The 16,630-nt window shown below is 54.6% G+C and overlaps 1 protein-coding gene across 1 annotated transcript in view; it reads left to right on the plus strand.

Moving 5' to 3' along the window:
• Positions 1–3,531: 3,531 nt before the first annotated feature.
• Positions 3,532–16,630, plus strand: part of LOC114484763 (nuclear factor 1 X-type-like) — a gene marked incomplete at its 3' end in the record, with an annotated part of 15,394 nt that continues 2,295 nt past the window's right edge. The window contains exons 1-2 of the mRNA XM_055082054.1: positions 3,532–3,632; positions 5,036–5,144. Coding sequence (XP_054938029.1) covers positions 3,532–3,632; positions 5,036–5,144 — 210 coding nt within the window. The remainder of the gene's footprint in view (positions 3,633–5,035; positions 5,145–16,630) is intronic.

Below are 16,630 nucleotides of genomic sequence, written 5' to 3' on the forward strand. Positions count from 1 at the left end.
TGTCACCCTGGCAGTGCCAGGCCGTGCCATCTTTGTAGGGTCTTGGGGACCTGCCCAGGGCTTGAGGGGACCTGGCTTTGTCTGCCGGACCCCCGATTCCCAACTAGGTCCCCATCTCCCTCCACCCCCAGAACTCCAGGTGTGAGGGCTCTGGGCTGAGGCTAGTGGGGTAGGCACTGCTGGCTGGCAACCATCGTGCCCAGCCTGGTGGCATTTGGTTTGGCACCCTGCCTGCCCCCCACCCCCACCCCATGCCTGGGCAGAGCCGAGCGGCTGCTGCTGCCAGTCTCCATCTTGAAGCTTGGGGTGGGGGTGGGGGAACGCTGGGCACCTCCCGGCCCCCTGCCCGCCCCGTGCCACCTGGGGCTTGTCCCCCATGCCTACTCCTTGGAAGGGCCCGGGCTGCTTTTCCCGCTGCCCCTTTGCATCCTGGAGCTCGGCGAGGATGCCCGCCTGGCTTCCATCTTCCCTGCTCGCTTCCTCCCTCTCTCGCCTGCTTGCCTGTAATGGCTCACCATTTTTGGCATCTCCTCCCCCTCCCCCTCCCATAGGCGCCAACCTCACTTCCAAACCCGCCATTGCTGGCTCTCTGGCCTCTGCCGCCTGGGGCTGGGACCCTGGAAGAGAGAGTTTGGGGGGCCGAGCATATGGGCATGAGGGGGGCTTTCTGGGTGCTTGTGTGAGTGTGTGTCTGGAGGGGGAAACATGCTTCGAGCCAGCTCGTGCAACCAGCCTCGAGGTTGGCAGAGCTGGGCTGCAGAAAGGGGGTGGCGGAGAAGTGCAGACTCTCCCATTTCTGACCGGCCCCGGGACCTCGTGTCAGCCTCTGGGCCACCGGGAGACCAGATGGGCATTTCTGTCCAAGCCGGGGGTCTGGACTGGGAAAATCAAGGCTTCATTTGTAGGGTGCTCCAACCCTTCCTCTCCCAAGTCACCCCCCCGCCCCCGTCCCCAGGACTTCAGGTTTTCTGTTCCCCCCGCCCAGAGCTAGGGGTGGGGGAATCAAGCCCCACGTTGGGCACTTGTGCCCCCAGAGGGACAAGGGACTTCGGAGGAACCGGTTTACTGCCCCCCCCACCCCAGCTCGCTGCCCGCCTCTCTCGGCACTAAACAAAGTTTGCTAAGTAACTTCAAATGTTATTTGAGGACGGCCTGGCCTCAGCCCAAGGCGGCCCTGTGGAAACTTGTTTTTCGCTGCCGAGGCTGCAAGTATCAAAGACACACTTTCGGGGGGGGGGTTGGTGGGAGGGGTGGGGGGGTGCTTCGACGCTTCTCCCCTCTCTCTGGCAGGGGCTGGCCCTGAACGGACACATAGACACACAGAGGCCCGCACCGGGAGAGGGACACACACATCATGCTGTAGCTTGCGACACCACACACATGACAGGCAAGGACCATAGCGCTCACTGATAACACACACAACACACACATACTGACACACCCAGGGGGGAGGGAAGGGTTTGGAGTGTGCTGCCCCCAGCCCACAGGCCCTGGGGTTTTTCCAGCTGGTGAGGTTTTTCCACACTGAGAAAGTGCATGGCCACGAAGCCTGGAGTCCTGCATTCTCAGGTCTCGTGGGCGTGAGTGGGTGCTCAGATGGGTCTCCTCCCCTTTCTCAGCCTCAGTTTCTCCAACTGTAGAAGGAGGCGCTGGGCCCAGAGGGTGTAAGAAGCAGAATCCCACACTGATGAGAAGAGTGCCTGGGTTGGAATCATTGAAGGGAGGAGTGAGTCCCTAATAGCGGGGTCTGAGCATGAGGCCTGGGGTACAAGCAGCGCTCATAGGTGTCAGCTGGCATTTCTGCAAACCTGATAGGTGTCCACCCTGACTGGAGACCCTGACCTCAGGGAACTCTAGGTTTGCCAGTTCCCAGGGAAGTCTCTGTTTTTCTTACTGCTCCCTCCATTTCTCTCCCGGCTTTTCTTGATCTTTCCCTAAATCCCTCCTTCTCTGGGTCTCCACCAGCCCTGCCCAGGCCTGGAGCTCAGGGAAATCGTGGGAAACAGGCTTGGGGTGTGTGTCCCTCACCGAAGCCAGACAGGCCTGGGGTCCTCCATGACCTAAGGTTCCCTGATGACCCTCCTGGAGTTCCCCAAACTCAGGCAAGAAGCTGGGGGGTGGGCATCTGAGCTGACACAATGTGGGAGGGGGAAGATCCATCCTAGGGTCCCTCTGAACCATCCCCTCCTGAGGTTTGTAAGCAGATGGGATCCCGCTGGACAATAGAAAGGCCAAGGCTGGACAGGACACCGGACTGACCCGCCCCCAGGCCCCGAGAGCCTCCCCATCTCACTGTCAGCCAGACCCTCACTGAGATAGGTTTATGGGGGTCCCCTGGTCCCAGCCCCACACACCGCTTCATCTTCACTCACAGTCGGTACCCGCAACACCCCGCCACCCGCAGTCTGTCGCGCAGTGACAGCCTGTCACAGGCACCGCCGCACACCGGCACAATCTGTCGTCCACGCACAGTCTCACACACAACCTGTCACACACACGCACACACACACAGCGGCACAGTCACACACACAGCCAGCCTCACGCGATCACACCAAGCGTCACAGCTTGTCACAGCCATAGACTCCTCACAATAAAAATAACAGCTACCAACTCCAGAGCAATTATGCCTGGGCAGTGGGTGGGCGGGTGCACGTGACCTCCTGTAACCCTCTCAGCATAAGGCAGGTATGAGTAACCTGTTTTACAGATGAGGAAACAGGCCAGAAGGTCAAGTGCCAAGGTCATGAGGCTAGAAGTGAGGTGGCAGGAATTACTCAGCCAGGCCCCCAGGGGCAAGCAACATTTAAACGGATCTCACTGCTTTTCAACCCACTCCTATCCAGCTGAGACTCCCCCTTCTGGCCCCCCCATGGGAGTTCCCTTCCCATTCCCCAGATGGGAAAAACTGAGGTTCTAAGCAGTCCAGCCAAGAAACAGGGGAAGGGGCCTCCTGGCCCCTTGCGTAAGAGGGCTCAAACTGTCTGCCTTCACCTGAGGAAATGTGAGCCATGCCCTCCAGCCCAAATGTTACTTTGCTCCTTGTGGACCGCGGTGGCTGCAGCCTGCGGTTCTGCTGGATTCCATGTGAAGGAGCCTTTGGCTGGGGCCAGGGTTCTGGAAGGCAGAGAAGTCCTGGGTCTTCAAAACCTGTCTCCATCCACAGTTGGGGGTGGGAGTGGCAAGCCGTAGGCTGCCAGGCAAGTCCCTCGGCCCAAGCCATGCCCGGGAGACTCGGGCTGCCCTGTACCCCTACTCCCCAGGGCTCTCCGCATTCCAGGGCGCTTCCTCCTCCTCTGCAGCTCGCTTTCCCCTTCTTTGTTCCACCACCCCCCACGCCACCCCCGCCCCGCTCCCCGGGGCTTCCCCCATTAGCGCTGCCACGGCCAAAACCAACACCGCTCCAACGACATCCCGCTGAGACCCGCCGGGCGGCGGCGGGCCCTGCCCCCTGGCCCGCTCAGGGGCCAAATCCTGGCTCGGCGTGGCGGCTACGGCGGCCCGGGCGCACGTGGCTACCCTTAGGGCAAGCACATGCGCACACCCCGGCGCATCGGCCCCGACGGGGCACCCGGGCGGGCGCACTCCCAGGTTCAACGCCCCAGCGGACACTCGGCCGCTCGCACGCACTGCACGTAAGCACGCTCCTGCACAGGGGCTCAGACCCCGGTCGCCAGCGTGCCCTAGCCAGGCGCCCCCGACCGGGATCCCAGGCACCGCCAGCTTATACGCATACACGGGCCTCACGCCACAGTGGGACTGTTGGGAGCACACCCTCCCATAAATAATACCCTTTCTCAACCTCAGATGGGGTCCCGGCGCGCGCGCGCGCGCGCGCACACGCACACACACACATACTCACAACACACACGTGCTCTTGCTTGCATCCTCACCGGGGTTCTGAGCGCTGGTCATGCCCTGCGTCCCCACGGGGGGCCCGGGCTTAGGTGAGCCTGCAGGAACTGCTGGTGCCCACGCACGTGGCTCCAGGCCCACGCGGGCACACACCTCCCCAGTCTGCACACGCGTGTATTTCACGTGAGCTGCACACCTGCCAGGCCGCCCAGGGCACCTGGCTGCAAAACCGCATTCAGGTTTTGGGGGGAGGGGACTGGAAATGGGAGGCCTAATTCCCACCGCCCCCGTCTCTCTTAGAACACCCGCCTCCCCAAATGTCCCTGGGGCGCAGGTGAGACGCCCCAGAACTGTTGCCCAGTGGCGCCCCTGCATGTGCTATATTTATATTGGAAATGTGTACCTTTATATATATTTCTTATATGTAAGAACCTTCCCCCATTCCCGCTCCACGTTTATACTTGGGTTTTACCATCCCTATTCGGCTTCTTCCCAAACCTGCAAAAAACCCCATTTCTCCAAGCAGGGACGTGGGTCGAGGTGGGAGCAGCCTCCCCCCTTCCCACTGTGGACGCCCCTCGTTCTTAAAGGCTAGGGACCCCCCTTCCCACGAAAGGCCGAGCTACATCACCGAATCCCCAAGCCCTCCCTGAAACACAATTGCGGGGGTGGGTGCTGGCGGCGAGACATTGCTTTTTGGTGTGTTTGCTGTTGCTGCTTAAATTAATCCTGAGTGACGGCCTGCAATTCCTCTCCACAAAGAGGCCATTTAATGCCCCCCCCCCTTCTCGGGCGAAACTTCCATTTGCCCCCCTGAGTCCAGCTTGGCAGCTCAGGCCGCGCGCTACCAGCCCTCCTGGACTTTCCCTCAGGTGCGCCCGGGGCTTGGAGGCGGGTTCCCTGTGAGCACCGTGGACCTCAGGAGCGAGTGTGGGTGGGTTTTGGAGGGATGGGAGATGTCTTAAAATAGAAGCGCCTCGCTGAACGGAGGTGGGGGGAGGGCGTCCCAAGACTCCCCAGACGGCCCCACTGCCCAACCAAAGCGCTCCGGATGCCCCCGCCCGGCCGAAGAAAGATCAACTTCCGTGCCTTTTCCAGAGCGCCCCGAGGGGAGGATCCAGACCGTCCCCCCACGTCGCCCTGAAGCCCCCCAGTCCGCGTGTGTTTGTGGAAATTCCGGCAGAGCCGTGCAGCCGGTGCCCGGTGCCCGTGTGCTAGCCCCAGCGTATGCCCCTCGCCCGGCTCCCGCCGCCTGCGACTCCTTTCATTGTCACCTCCCGGGTATTCTTTTCGTGCGTGACATTTCCCCGACCCGCTGCAATTGGCTCACGCTTGGCTTGGGGGGCAACATAGGTGGGTGGGGGTCGTGGGGAGGCCTCCCCTGGGCTCAGGCAAGGGGAGGGCTGGGTGTTTTCCACGCGCGGAACTTGGGTGCTGACTGTCGTTGTCACTTGCAACGCGCACCACAGGGTAGAAGGGGACAGCATAGCCCTCCAAGGTGCGGACGGCCGGGACCCGAGGGCATTTGAAGGCCGGTGCTCAAAGTCGGGCGTGCGCGTGCGCCGAGGCGAAAAGGCGGGAAGTGGTGCGTTGAAGCCCCGGATGTGGAAAGCGCCTGTGGCACAAGGTTGTGTTGCTCGGCAGGCGGAACGGCTCCAGGCGTTGAGTGAGGAGTGAGGACCACTGCCCCCGCGGGCAGGTGAGGGGAAACCGGGAACGGGTGTGAAGGAGCAGCGGCGACAGGCGAGGCCTTGGGCCGTTTGCGTCGCAGCCGGAAGCACCAGAATGATGCCAGCTAGACGCCGAGGGCGTCTGTGGCGGCCTTTCGGACCCTGCACCGCGCAGGCGCCGCTCCCTCTAGCCCCGGCGCGGCCCAACCCCTCCCCGCGACCCCGCAAAAAGTAACCCGGTGCGGGCGTCGAGGGCCGGCCTGGTTCGCGTTCTGGGACATTCGCCATTTGCAGCACCAGAGGCCTGCGCCAGAAGGGGCTCAAATGGCGGCGTTTTGGCCTCGAGACGAGTTCGGTCCCTTCACCAGGCGCGCGGCGCGGGATTCCGGGCCGCCGTTTCCTCAGTGTCCCTCCTCCTGTGCCATCTTGATACCCGACAGGGGATAACAAGAGGGCTTTGGGAAGAATGCGATGTTAATGATTCCTGTTCTTTGGCTGCTCGAGGGACTTTCTGAGCTTAACTGCCCCTGAATCTTGAGGGCAACTTTGGGGCGTCCTTACGGAGAGAATCCCTCGTACGCGTCGCAGCCTCCAGACCCCTAGCCTCGGAAGAGCGTCCCCATTTCTCCCCAAGTCGCCTCTTTTTCTGTGTGTGAATAAGGGCGGGGAAATTTATCAGGGGAGCATTTTGTTTGTTTCAAGGGTTGGCTGGGTTTGGGGGCGTTTGGCCTCCAGCGAGCACAGGGAAGAAATGTGACTAAGTGTTAGAAAATGCGCTTTCCCTTTCCCTCTTTTCCGCCCTCAGGCCGCGGGAGTTGCGCAGCTTCTAAGAACCTTTATAAAAAACTTCCCCTCAGCTATCCTCTGATCGACATCGCCTTCCCTCGGTGCTGACTTCTTGAATTTGGGGCGCTAAGGCCTCTCCACCCATTGCTACCAGCCATTTTGCAGCACTTCTGGGCAGGTCGGGGGAGAGGATGGAAAAGAGGGAAAAGAACGTGTGCGCCGAGTGGATCCGACTTAACCTGTTGGAGAGGGAAGCTAGTGTCTGGAAGGCGTCCCCCCCCAGTCTACCCCCGGAACTCGAGCAGCCCCCGGGCGTTCAGAGAAAGCACTCAGGGGCCTCCCGATCTGCCCCTCGGAAGCCAGTCATAAACCCGACTTCTCCTCACCCGAATGACTTAAGGGCGCTTTGATGGTGTTAGGTCCTTTTCCTTTTCCACGTGCGGATGACTCAGCCCGCTCCAGCTGCGACTGGGGGGGTGACCCGGGGCAGCGGTTGACACGGCGCTCGGCACCCTCGATGGGATGGGAGGCGCCCCATCCCAGTCGCATCCACTCCCCTCAGGCTCCCAGACCACACTTAGCTCCCCTTTCCCCCCTTTATTTTTCGGGTCATCTTTTCCCTCTTCTTTAAAAAAATTATTTTAAAAATTGTAAGGAGTTTTTGTACTTTTTTTTTTTTTCTTAACGTGAGACAGAGGCTGGATAATGGAAACAGGCATTTAAAAAAAAGAAAGGAAAAAAATACATGTCGGCTGTCCGTGGAGCTCGAGCCTCGCCTGCTTGGCGACTGAGCTTTTGGTCGCTGGTTCGCTGGTAGAACCGGCATGGGGCACCTGGGATCTCTGCCCGTGAAAAGGCGCTATAGAAATACGAGGAATTATTATGATTTTAATAAAATTGTGTCTCATTTAGGAGCGCGCTTCTGCACTGCCTCTGTCGTCGGAGCCCGGGTTTGCCACCGCAAAGTCTGTAATCAGAGAAAAATACCAGCTTTGTTGAGGGTTAGAATATATCATTGGCTAATGTGTGTGGTTTTTTTTTTTTAATAATGCTAAGCATTGGAATAATTAATGAGTGAGAAATAATTCGTCTCTCCTCTCCCCTCGGTATTGTCTTATTTAAGGGGTGGAAAGCGCACTTTTAGGCAAAGCTGGTTAGTTTTAATGCGGGCTTTTTTTCTCAATCGCCTTCCCTCCGCTCCGGTTTGATTCGCAAATCCCTAAACTGGCACAAGCCGGGAAACTTGCCGCGGCGGCCGTTCTTCTCCCGGAGTTGGAGGCTTGCTTTCCTTTTTTCCCCCCTCTTTCAGAGACAACCCTCTCCTCTTCCCTCCCCCGCCTCTGGGCCCTGACCCACTGCCTGGTTTTCGCTAGAGCGATTTAAAAAAGAAAGAAAGGAAGAAAGGAGCCGGGCTCTGGTACCCCCGTGCCAGCCGAGGGCGCGTTTCCCTGGCGGCCGGCTGGTGGGAGAGTCAAACCCGGTGGCTGGCGGGTGTGGGGTCTCAGATGCACAGTCTCGCCGCCTACCCTGCACCCCGCCCCCCCAAAAAAAGGATCAAGTAATCCAGTATTTCTAAAGATCGAAGCCTCAGAGAGCTCAGATCCCTTGTCATATTTTAAATTAAACTGAACAGTTCTTTCTTCCCAGGCTCATATGCAATAGGAAGAGAAAATTCGGTCCTCGAGAGCCTGCCTTGGCAGCCCCGTGCCCTTGGTAGGGGAGAGAGCTGTCTACTTGGGCTGGGGCTGGCATCCAGCCCCAGGATGGTGCCACTACCCACAGGGCCTAGATTTGGGGCAGGAGAGCAGGGTCCAGGGCCAGTGGTGGGCACAGCCTAGGGAGATGTAGGAATAGAAGAAGAAACATTTCATCAGGGCTGCAGAGGTTTGCTCCAGGCTGGTGGGAGGCTGAGCCACTGTCCTGGTCATTTCCCCAGGTGTGGGGCGGACGGGCTTGAAAGGAAAAGAGGCTTTGGTGGTGCCTGGGGAAGACGCAGCTCCCGTGAGAAAAGAAAGGAGAAAGTGGGCAAGAAATTGGGGGTAGGGGCTTGTGCCCCAGGCACCAGTGGCTGTGCAGTGGCTTCGCATTGCAAAGGGAGTTATTTATTTGCTTCAGGTGTTTTTAATTAAATGGGTTCCTGTTTTATTTACCTTGTTATTCGGTGCTTAGACTTTTTAGCGATCCCTTGCATTCTTTTTTTTTTTTTTTTTTACATAAGCAGAAACTTCCCCCCCCCCTTGGAAAGATATTGTGGGAGGTATTTTGCCTTCAGTGCTTTCTCTTTCCTGCTTTTTTTAAAATTTAATTTTAAAATTTTAAAGTAAATTTAGTGCGAGTGAAAGTGAGGGGGGAGCCAGCTGGGGCTGGAGCCAGGGAAAGAGGGAGGCAGATGCAGCAGAGTTGGGCCTCTCTTCCCGCGGCAGCTGCACCCCAGGACCCCCTCACTCTCTAGGCCCCCTTCTGCCACTGCTACTCCCTTCCTCTCCCTGCAAGGCTCTTTTGGACAGGGACTAGGGGAGCCTGTCCTGATGCGTGCTCATTCACCCTTCAGGAACTCCTGCCTCTGCAGAGCCACTTTTCCCTCATGACCGCCGAATATCAGGGCCCCCCAGTCCCTGCCTGCTTACTCCTGTCAGTCACTGTGGCTGTTTGGCTTTCAGCTCGGTGGGCCCAGTGTGTCTCCCACACTTGCCCTGCTTGTCCACTAACCCCGCTACATAGTTGGTTGCCCTCTTGATGGGATCCGAGTTGGGCAAGCACAGAGAGAGCCGGACAGACAGACAGAGGCGCAGAAACCCGTCTACAGCAGTGAGGATTCAAGGGGCTTCTTTTCACTATGAATTTTTGTGGTCACATGAGTAGTGCACTTGGCTCTGTAACGTGCGTGTATACATAGGTGCTCAAATTTGAGGCTGCTGGTGTAGGCAGGAGCTATTTCTAAGGCGTATGAATTAAGAGAACTCTGTAGTTGAAAAACTCAAGGCCCCTTGAGTGGTGCTGAAAATGTTCTATTTCTTAATCTGGGTGGAGGTACACAGGTGTGTTCACTTTGTGACAATGTACCGAGTGGAAGACTTAGAACTGTGTGCTTTCTTTCTATGTGCCACACTTCAGTTAAGAAGTTTATTTTTTAAAAAGGAAGGCACAGCCTCAAAAGTAAAGGCCGAGGGTTACAAAATAATAATAATGATTATTATTATTTAAATAAGCACGTTCTCTAGCCTGCTTTGCTCAGCCCTCTCCACTAAGGAATGGTGGGAGGGCTTGTAAAAATTAGTGGGCTGATAAAAAACCTCTCAGGCATGTGGCCCATGAGGCTTCCTTCCTCCACATGTGCGGAGTGCCTGGAAACCACCTGCAGACTTAGGTTTAGCTGTAGGATTTTAACATCTCAGGACCAAAGGATAGAAATTGGTAAGGAAGAAGTTACATGCCAATTACATTTTGCTGTCAACATCTGGAAAGCAAAATTGCAGCTGTTCTCCCCCTCCCCATTACCACCTCTTCTTTTTTTCTGCACACTTAAATTTTTTGTACTTGTGCCATCCATACTTCGGTTTTCTGCACCGTTAAAACATTTTCACGGCTCTGACGAAATCAAATTGTTGGGTTTGGGCTTTTAAAAAAATATGTATGTATATGTATGTATCTTACAGTCTGACAGTATAATTTTTTGGAGCGATTTATTTGAACAGACCCGCAATCAGTTGATAATCCCCTTCCTTTTCTTTCCCCTTCTTGGCCTTTCCAGCACCATTCAGGCCAGAAGCTTGAGGGAGAACGCTTGGCCGCTCTTGCCTCCGCTCCTTTGGGCAGGTACTGACAGCTTCGCCCTCCACGGCCCTTCTGCGGTGTTTTTGTTTTCCCTTCGCCCCCCAAAAATATTTGAACCAAAAAGCCTCTTTTTTTTTTTCCTCCACCCACAGCAAACTGAAAGGGCTAGTGAACCGTGATTCAACAGAGCGAGGGCGCCTCTTTTCTTCCTTAGCATTAATTAACTCAAGTTCGTTAGGACGTTGGGTCTGTCGCCCACAGTTTTCTCTTGTGTGTGCTGAATCGGGTCATAGAGGGAGACTTCCCATGCAAACAGTTTGTGTTGGAGCTGGAGGACACAGAGGGGGAGAGAGGGTAAGAAAGAAAGGGAGCCAGTGAGGGACGGGATTGTGGCCGAGGGGTGGGCATGGTCCTAAGCTCTGGGCACCCTGGTGCCAGCCTCCAAAGGGGCTAGACACCAGGGGAAATAGGATTCTCGGGTTTCCTTGGCAATGATCCTGATAATAAAATAGTTGGGGAGAACAATACATTTTGAGGGATTGAAAAATGTCTTCCTTCCAACTCCTAAAACTGTACATTTGGGGGAAGCCGCTTGCTTGGACAGGGCCCATCCAGCTCCCCTGAGCCCATCCAGCTCCCCTGAGCCCTCGAGCAGTGAAAACCTCCGGCTCTTCCCATCCTGGCCACCCGCTCTCTGCCCCAGGCTCTGGGCACTGCCTGTTGCCACAGCAACTGCAAGAAAGAGGTTCTCTCTGGGTCTAGGGGAGTGCAGACCAGGCAGAGGGCACCCGGAGCTCAGAGAAACTCTCCTCTTGCCCTGGCCCTTCTCTCCTGTGGCAGGGGGAATAGACCTGGCAAAGCAAGGGGGTGTCAAAACATCCTGACGGAACTCTTGGAGCTCATGAAGAGGACTTGGGAAGGCCACAGGAATTGTCTCCAAAGTGCAGGGCTAGTGGTGGGGAGACGGGAGAGGACCATCTTCCCTGGAGGATCCCCAAGCATTTTCTGGGGTCAGTAGTTGGCAGCCGGGCCTTGGGCGAGTTTTCAACATTTTGCTGTTTGCTCTGGCCTCCTCTCTTGCCCTCCAGATATTTTCTCAATGCACTGGGCACAGACCTCATCTTCACCTGCGAGTCTCCCCTTCCCATGCGTTTTGTCAGTTTTTCTTTAGAGAAAGTTGTGAAGTTGGCTTGTGGGGTTCTTCCTTCTTCCCGGGCCCTTGACCACCATGGAGTGACACTTTCCAGACCGACTTGGTGGGTGAGGCTCAGGCTTCGCACTGCCCTTGCCCCTTGAAGCCCTTGGCTGTCATCTGTCCTGTGCGATCGTTCATTCTGATCTTCGGAGGGTCCCATCCTCACGTAGCCCCCTGAATGGACGACTGGGCTCTGACCTTCCCGGCTTTTACTTCTATTTGGTGACACAAGCAAGTTTTAAGCAAAATAGTGAATTAAAGGCTAGGGTTTTGTTTCCCATACTCTGTAGAGGATGAAAGTAAACAATTTCCAGTTGCACTAGAGAGAATAGATCGTCTTCCCCAATACCTCTATTCCTGCCCGATTTTATTCAGTGCCAGGAGGGAGAGGGGAGATGTGCCTGGAGCAGGGTAGTGTTTGGAGCCAGAATGAGGCTGCCTGTTGGCCCGATCCCAGGCCACCGCTCCCGGTTTGTAGTCAGGAGGAGAAAAGGAAGGGAAGGGGGTGGGTGTTGGTTTATAGGAGTGTGCAGCCTGGTTCTGAGGCAGGCCTCATCCTGGACCCAGAAAGGGGTGTGGGGCAAATCCATTCTGCAAGCTGAGGATGCTAGAAAACCCCCGTCCGGTCCGCCATTCCTGGGCAGAGAAAAACAGGCCCAAGTCAGCCAAAAACCCGCTTTGTCCAAATTCTCCGAGCCTCCTCGCAATGTGCATATTCTGGTTTCCATGCTTGGCGGTTCCAGACTCTTGGATGATTTTACTCTGGCTGCAGAGCCCCTTCCTGCCTGCCCCCCCAGAGAGGGGAGGCCCCACCCACCTCTCGGATAAGCAGCCGGCCCCTTCCTTTTGCTGCCTACGGTTCTCTTTCCATTTCTGTCCGGGAGTCGGGCCACTGCTTTCTTGTATCCCTTCTTCTGTGGGACAAGATGGAAGATCTCAGGGATACGAAGTTGGCTTCTTTCGGTTTAGGCCAATGCTGAATTATAAAATCCCAGGAATTGGACAGGCTAATCAGGGCTCTATTTGTGGCCTTTTAAAATTTCCTGCATCTTTTTTCACCCAGGCTGCAGATATGCAGTAGTAAAATGGATCCTGATATATCTGGTAATTCCTATGTAGGTTTTGTCAGTTATTTGCACTGTGTATAGTTATCCAAATTAACACGGACATATATAAAACTAGCATGTGTCCAGGGTCTGAAAGAATAAATCTGAGCCTTAAAGCAAGCAGGATGTGGACAAATAGGATTTTTTTTTTTTAAAGATAAAGTGACCTCCAAATAGTGGCCCTGTTTTTAAAGATATAACTTCTTGTGCTTCTAGATGTTTCACTATTGGCAGGTATAGGCCAGTTGCAAAACCTCTCTCAGGCTGGGAAAATTATTTTGTTTCCTTGAAGATTTTTGAATACTGTGTATATGAGTGAGATTCTGTACACATTTCCCTGTTTTCCCTTAAATAATCCAGAAGGCCTCATTTGTTTTGTGGATTTTTGGAAAATGACACATTTAACTTTCTCAAGCTAGAAGCAGTCACTTTAGCTAGTTTTTCTTTTCTTTTCTTCCCCTTCTCCTTCTCCTTCTCCTTCTTCTTCTTCTTCCCCCTGTCCTAGAGTCCTTATCTTTTCTCCTTGCTCATTTTTCCTTTTCAGCTGCGTCTTCTTTCCCTCCATCTCTGTCCTTCTCTCTCTTTGCAGTTTTGGGCCCAGCTTGTCTTTCTCTCTCAGGATTGGGCTTCCTTCTCTCTTTCTTTCTCCCTCCCCCTATTCCTCTTCTTCCTACGGCCTGCTCATTCTTTTTCTTTTGGAGGCACATTTTTCCTAGTGATGGCTGAAACCAGCATGGGTATTTCAAAAATGTTTCAGTGAAAACTGTTGTTGTTTTAAAAAAAATCAAATTCTATATACGTGACAGTAATGAGAGAGGCCTTTCTCTCACAAAGGCAGAAAAATTCCTCTCCACGAACTAAAAGCCCATGTGAATTTTAAGAGTCTAATCTGTGGCTTCTGGGATTTTTCTGTTGAATGAGGGAAAATACCTTTCCCCTCAAATTTCCCTGCTTTTCCTTAATTTTTCCTCTTTGTTGTCTTTAATTTTCTTTTTTGCTCGCTACTGTCACCAGCATCACTGGCTTCCTTACCCCTCCGTTTTTTCTCTCATTCCCTTTCTCCCCTCCCCTCTCCTTCTCCTCCAAGGCTTGCCTGTCCCCTTGCTCCCTCCATCCCCTGAGCCCTTATATTTTCAGGTGGCTCAGCCCTGGAGAAGCCTTGAATCCTCAGAGTTTTTTTTTTTTTTTTTGCCTTGGCTCTGATGGGGTGCAGGGTGCAGAGTATCTGAGCTCCCAGCCAAGACCGAGACTGGGACAGGTAATCTTCCAACAGGAGCCTCTACTCTCTTAACAAAAGGGGGACAGTCCCCTTTTGTCTGGGGTTTCTGAGGGGCGTGTCCAGGACCGAAAGCCGCCATCAGTGGCATTCAGAAGGAGGGGGCTGTAGGGGTCGGGTTCGCCAAGTGTTTCTATTGGAACCTGAGCGATTCTTCCCTGTGTGCCCCACAGGAGGGAGAGAGACCCAGTCATTAGAAATACCCTGGCTGCTCACCCAGGAAGGCCTCCCTGCCCCCCACAGAGCCAGATGCCTCTGTGGGAGCAGGGTGAGGGGAGAGTGCTGCCTGGGAATCCTCTCAGCCCACCTTCAAGGTTACAGGCCACTGGCAGGTGAAGGACAATTGATGATTGTTCTCCTTCCCTGTTCCTCCCCTGGGAAGTGCCTGTTGCTCTTCCTGTTAAGGGAGAATTGAGGGGGTGCAGTGGGTCCCTGCAGCTCCATTGAGACACTCCATTGGTCCTCCTGGGCCACTTTTATGTGCAGTCTCTCCACCGCTCCATCGACCTTTGACCTCTCCCTTCATCCAGGAGTGAATCATGGATCTTGTCCTGTTTCCCTAACTTACAAGTGGATCCTTCCATCCACCATCTCCCTTGCCACCTACCCAGTTGCACCACCGGATTCAGAATCGACCCATGTTTAGCACCCGGCATGGTGGCCTGTGAGATGGAACATGTTAGAATTCTCTAGGAGGCTCACATTGGCCGTTTTCTGTTTGGTGTCTAATATTTAGTATGAATCAAAATACCAGAAAAACACACCCCCATGCCAAATATAAACTCACTTGTAGTTTCTACCATCTCATCTTTATTATTATTTTTTGTTTGTTTCGTCTCATCTTTAGAAAGTAACACTGCTTCTCTCAAGGTGGAGAAAGACAGGGTTTGGTACCTTATGTTACTCAGCTAATATCCTTGACTAATTGGACCCAAGCTGGTTATTAACGTGATGTTAATTATTGAACACCACCCTAAGAGGCCTGTCTTGCAGTGACACCTGCCTCTTGCTCTCTCGCCTCTAACTGTTTCTCTTGGCCAGTCAGGCCAGTCAGGGCCTGGGCTGGGGTCCCAGGTGCTGGGCGGCACTGTTCCTGTTGTCTGGGTCCAGCGCCAGCCCAGGGCTACATGTTTTGTTTGGGCACACCCCGGGCCCTCTTCCTCGAACCTTTCCGCTGAGCGTAAAGGCCACCGAGCACAGGGTTTCAGATGGGGAAGAAAGGGGCGAGAGTGAGCAGTGACCTTTCTGTTGCCAGCTGAGGGCTGAGCCTCGCCTGGGGAGAGGGCAGCTGTAGGGACTGGGTTCTGAGTAGGATCAGTCTCTCCCTGTCTGTGTTCACGTCCTCCTCTGCTCTTCCAATTCTTTAATAACCGTCTCCTCCTTACTGCTTCTCAAAGGCCTAACGCATGGCTGCTCAAGAGCCCCTACCGGAGAGGACCCAGTGGAGGCTTCCACACTCCTGGCTTCTCTCCCCCATGTTCACCTTCTTGTCTGGGAGGAAAGTCCAGAGCAGGGGTTCCCCTGGGGAGCTCTTCCTGGTGACTCGGTTTCCCCAAGGTTGTCTCACGTTTCCTGATAGAGCTCTTTTCTGCTTTCTTGTTTCCTTTATTAGCTCTCTCCCTTTCATTTCGGGTTCTTATTTCATGCTCTTGCACCTTGCTCCATATGGTTTGGGCCCTTTAGTCTGAATTGAACGGGGCACAGGTAGGTGAGTGTTCCCTATCCTCCAAACAAGAAACACTAAACACAGATCAAGTGGAGAGGGCAGAGCTGGAGAAAGCAAAGAATTAAGAGTTCAGGAGGTGGTGGTGGTGGTCGTCGTGCATAGGCAGGAGGACTCTGTGTTTGGAAGTAGTGTCCATCTTCGTGCCTTTGTCACTTCCTCCTGGGGTTGGCTGTTGTGTTTGTGGCTGCGTGTAGTGCTTGTCAGTGGAGTGCTGTGACAGGAGGCTATTTTAATAAACTGTTGCAGTTTCTCGAGCGGAGCTGCATTGCGTTGGCATCCCTCTTCACTGCTAATGGAGCGTGCGTGGCTGGGTGTGGGCCGCCGAGGGAGGCACTGAGCTCGCTGGGGGCTGGGGAGAGGGAGGCTGTGAGGTGCTGGGGGGCCTGCCTCCCTCGTCTGGGAGTGCTCCTGTGAGCAGCAGCCAGACCGGGGGAAAGGGTGGCTACACCCTGGGCGCCAGGTCCCTGCCCTGGAAGTGCTGCTGGCATCGACACTTTCCGAGCTCTCTTTCTTCTTCTCTTTCTATTCATAGCACGGCAGGCAGGCTTGTGTGTATGGCCAGGGAGGAAAACTTCCACTCGCCCCTGTGCGTCCCATAAACAAAAAAAGAAATAGAACCAGAAAAAGAGTGTGCGGGCTTTAGAGAAAGAGACTGAAACCAAAACACAGAGAAGAAGGCGCAGCTGCTTTCCCCAAGGCCTTCTGGGGCTCCCTCCCGCCCGACAGCCCGCCCGGAGTCAGGCCTTTATTTATTTATTTTTCTGGCTTAAAAAAAAAATTCTGTGTCTTCCTCAGTCCTAGTCCCCCTCACCCCCTTCAGATTTGCTGGTGGCCGCTGCCAAATGGACCCAAGTGGGAGCCTGGAATGAAAAATTCATAACTGCTGGACTTTGCTTGTTCATTAGACGTGAACTTGTCGATTGGGCAAATTGTTTTTGGTCTCCAACTGCCGGGGGCTCTCCCCACCCTCTCGGCTTGCCCGGTTCCCTCCTCCCCTTGGACGCAGCCATTGGCTGCTCGAGGATGTCTCATTGCCAAATAGGTGGATCCTTCTCTCTCTCCCTCCCCCCTTCCTCCCCCCCCCTTTTTTACTGGCTTTGGCACAAGCAAATGGATGGGGATTGAGCATGAAAGGGGAGAGAGAGAGGGAGTTTGAGAGAGAGAAAAGAAGCAAAAAAAAAAAAAAAAAAAATCCAAAACCCAACCAGCGCACATACATCCACACACAAACACCCACACCCACAC

This window comes from Physeter macrocephalus, unplaced genomic scaffold (genome assembly GCF_002837175.3).
Source record: "Physeter macrocephalus isolate SW-GA unplaced genomic scaffold, ASM283717v5 random_7, whole genome shotgun sequence".
NCBI lineage: Eukaryota > Metazoa > Chordata > Mammalia > Artiodactyla > Physeteridae > Physeter > Physeter macrocephalus.